The sequence below is a fragment of the Dipodomys ordii genome, unplaced genomic scaffold (genome assembly GCF_000151885.1).
Source record: "Dipodomys ordii isolate 6190 unplaced genomic scaffold, Dord_2.0 Scaffold63, whole genome shotgun sequence".
Lineage (NCBI taxonomy): Eukaryota > Metazoa > Chordata > Mammalia > Rodentia > Heteromyidae > Dipodomys > Dipodomys ordii.
In genome coordinates, this window is record NW_012267279.1 from 2,253,246 (window position 1) to 2,257,325 (window position 4,080).

Genomic DNA, 4,080 nt, shown 5'->3' on the forward strand with positions numbered 1-4,080 from the left:
ACCGACGCCCGCGCAGGCTGCACCGCGCTCTCCTCCTCCTCCTCGCCCAGGGCGGCGGCCGCCGCCGCCAGAACCTGTCTGGGGTCTTGGCGTTGGTACTGGGCGGCCCACGCTCCGGTGGTATTTCCCGGGCTGTGAATACAGCCGGCCGCCGGCCGCGCTGCGGGGTGCGAGGCGGCCATCATCCCCGCTCCGAGGCCTGAGCGCCCGCGCTGGCCCGGGGCGAGTGAAGCTGGCGCCGCCTCTAGCGACCCACCGTCCCAGCGGGCGGCCGGCGGTTTCTAGGGGCGCGATTCCTAAGGACGCTACAGGAACCGCGAGGGGCCAAAAGCAAGCAAACTCTCAGCGCGTTGCCGGGAATCCAAGCCCGCCAGTCCATTGGTCTTCCCTCAGGAAGTAACGGTTCTTAGTACTAATCTGCAGCTCAACAAAACACTCTGGAAGTATAACTGCAAGGATACGCATGACCAGCCCATAAGCCAAAGTAAGCTTCAGGCTGCTCAGATGGCCGCGCTCCTGGTCACTGTACCGGCTCATCTAAAGTGCTATTCAGCTCACTGGCCACTGGGAGCCAGTAGGCTTTTTGCTGGCGTAGACGTTTAGTGAGCGGACCTGGGCACTTTCCCCATCTTCGCGACTGACCGCCTTAACCCACTTTTCACGTTATTCGACTAAAGCAACTCGCTCTGGGAAGAATGGGCTCATTTCTATCCAGTGACGTGACAGGAGAGCAGGACAGCAGGGGGTGTGGTGTGCAACACGGCCACTCACTACCCAACCTACGGAATGCAGCTTCCCAGGGTCCGAGAAGGCGGGAGCGGGTGGGGGACGGGTCTTCTTTGATTGGCTTGAGACGTGTCCGAAATCGGCCAATCAGTAGGAGGCTACTAGTGAAGTCCCGCCCATAAGGGAATCGCCCAGACTTGGGCGGTGCCTAGTGTTCTCCCTAGGTGGTGACCATGCAGGGAGTGAAAGCCCTGTGCTTATCTTGGGGGTCACCTCTGATGGCTGGAGTACAGGGCTAGAGGGCCCGTCAGTGACCACATACTCACCCACTGCCACCAGCCTCCCACTCCACTCAGGAGGTGGAAGACAGCCACGCCTCAAAATAGCGGCGCGGTAGGACCACTGACTACTTCTAAGCCCGGTTTGACTGTAACGAGTTACAGTCTTTTCCGCTTTGTGAGACTCGTCCGTCTGCAACCCGTCTCTGAGGGGAGGCCTTCTCCCCAAGGCTTGCTGTTCACCTGTCTGGAGTGTGGCTCTCCACTTCCTTTAGACAGCTCTATTTTAGTAGAGCAATGCCTTTCATCCTAGAACAGCTGCTGGCTGGTTCAGAGCTGGGAGCTTAAGAGTTAGGGATGTTCAGCCGGGCGCCGGGTGCTCACGCCTGTAATCCTAGCTACTCAGGAGGCTGACATCTGAGGATCGCGGTTCAAAGCCAGCCGGGGCAGGAACATCGGTGAGACTCTCATCTCCAGTAAACCACTAGAAAACCGGAAGTGGCGCTGTGGCTCCAGTGGGAGAGCACTCGCTTTGAGCTGAAGAACTGAGGGACAGCACCCAGGCCCAGAGTTCAAGCCCCATGACTGACAATAACAACAAAAAAGTATGTAGCACAGAAATGGGCAGATCTATACAAAGAAAATGTTTGACATCATCATAGAACTGTTCTTTGGGAGTGTGACTTAGTGCTAGAGTACTTGCCTAGCATTCATGAAGCTCTAGGTTCAATTCCTCAGTACCACATGAACAGAAAAAGCTGGAAGAGGGGCTGTGGCTCAAGTGGGAGAGTGCTAGCTAGTCTCGGGCAAAAGAAGCTCAGGGACAGTACCCAGGCCCTGAGTGCAAGCCACAGGACTGGCAAAAACAAAAACCAAACAAAAACCTGTATTACTCTTATAATAAAATGTAACTGTGCTAAGATAGTGCAGTGAATAGCTAGATGAATTCTGACAAATGTGAATACCCAAACCAGATACAGTGGCTTACACCTGTAATCCCAGTTAAATGGGAGGCAGATATTGGGAAGATTATTGTCAAGACTAGTTCAGGCAACAGCTGGTGACATCCCCATCTCAACAAACAAGGGAAATTATAGTAGGAGCATGACAGGCTTAAGCTCAGACACAAGCATAAACATGAGACCTTTTTTTTTTTTTAAGAAAAAAAAAGCAAAAAATGGCTAGGGTGCCTGCCTAGCAAGCATAAAGCCAGGAAAACTATGTACCCTCATGAAATTATATTCATTTAAGATTTAGAGGGGATGGGGATGTGGCCGAGTGGTAGAGTGCTTGCCTAGGATGCATGAAGCCCTGGGTTTGATTCCTCAGAACTACACAAACAGAAAAGGCTGGAAGTGGCACTGTGGCTCAAGTGGTGGAGTGCTAGCCTTGAGCAAATGAAGCTCAGGGACAGTACCCAAGCCCTGAGTTCCAGCCCTAGGACTGGCAAAACAAAAAACAAAGATACAGAATATTCCCTTCCCTGAAAGACCATCTAGTCTAGTCTATAACTTCATATAAATAGAATCATACAGTATGTATTCATTTTGCACTCAATACATAGTGTGTGTGTGTGTGTGTGTGTGTGATTCCAGGGCCATATCCCAGCCAAGCCCCCAGGTTTGAACTCAGAGCTTCAATGGTACCCATGCCCCAGCTAATCAGCCTAGTTACAGCAAACTGCTGTCTCTGTCTGTCTCTCTCTCACACACACACACATACCACAGAGCTGTAAGTCCTCTGTACATCACCTTTAAAATAATAATGAATTTATTTTGTCAGTTATGGGGCTTGAACTCAGGACCTGGGTGCTGTCCCTGAGCCTCTTTGTGCTCAAGAATAGAGCTCTACCACTTGAGCCACAGCACCACTTCCAGTTTTTGAGTGGTTAATTGGAGATGAGTCCCATGGGGACTTTTTTTTGCCCAAGCTGGCTTCAAACCCTAATCCTCAAATTTCTGCCTCCTGAGTAGCTAGAATTACAGGCATAAACCAGCAGCATCCAGCAAATATACTTTTTAAAGGCAGTGTAGAGTTGGGCACTGGTGGCTTATGCCTGTAATCCTAGCTACTCAGGAGGGTGAGATCTGGGATCACAGTTTGAAGCCAGCCCAGGCAGGAAAATCTGTGAGATTCTTTTTTTTTTTGGTCCAGTCGTGGGGCCTGAACTCTGGGCCTAGGCGGTCCCTCAGCTCGTCAGCTCAAGGCTAGCGCTCTACCACTTGAGCCATAGCGCCACTTCCGGCTTTTTTTTCTTTTTGCTTATGGTGCTGAGGAATCGAACCCAGGGCCTCATGCATGTAAGGCAAGCGCTCTACCACTGAGCCACCTTCCCAGCCCCTTGGAAAATCTGTGAGATTCTTATCTCCAATTATCCACCAGAAAACCAGAAGTTGCTCTGTGGCTCGTAGTAGAATGCTAGCCTTGAGAGAAAGAGCTCAGGGACAGCACCCAGGCCCAAAGTTCAAGCCTCATGACCTACAAAGATAAAATGCACACCTAAATGTTTATTGCAGCACTGTTCACAATAGCCAGGATACAGAAACAATCCAGATGTCCCACCACAGATGAATGGATCCAAAAATTGTGGTATCTATACACAATGGAATATTATGCAGCCATTAGAAAGGACAAAATAGGGGCTGGGAAGGTGGCTCAGTGGTAGAGCGCTTGCCTTGCAAGCATGAGGCCCTGGGTTCGATTCCTCAGCACCACATAAGCAGAAAAAAGCCAGAAGTGGCGCTGTGTCTCAAGTGGTAGAGCACTAGCCTTGAGCTGAAGAGCCGAGGGACAGCACCCAGGCCCAGAGTTCAGGCCCCATGACCGGACCCAAAAAAAAAAGAAAGGACAAAATAATGGCATTTGCAGGGAAATGGATGGAGCTAGTAGAAATCATGTTGAGCTAGGTAAGCCAAGAGCAGAGACAAACGGCACATGGTCTCCCTGATAAGTGGATGTTAAATCCAAAATGTAAGGTGATATGACAAAATTAACAAGACTTAATTAAGAAACAAAGGACTTCCATTCATCTGGTCGAATCACTACTAAATAACCCCATGCTGCTGATCACATATAT

General features: G+C 50.5%; 1 protein-coding gene across 3 annotated transcripts in view; it reads right to left on the bottom strand.

The window, feature by feature from the left end:
• Fam161a (family with sequence similarity 161, member A) overlaps positions 1–231 on the bottom strand; it is a 25,037-nt gene extending 24,806 nt beyond the window's left edge. For all 3 annotated transcript variants that reach the window (XM_013022574.1, XM_013022573.1, XM_013022575.1), the window contains exon 1: positions 3–231. In XM_013022574.1, the coding sequence (XP_012878028.1) occupies positions 3–185 (183 nt within the window). In that variant the 5' untranslated portion in view covers positions 186–231. The remainder of the gene's footprint in view (positions 1–2) is intronic.
• Between the last annotated feature and the right edge of the window lie 3,849 nt (positions 232–4,080).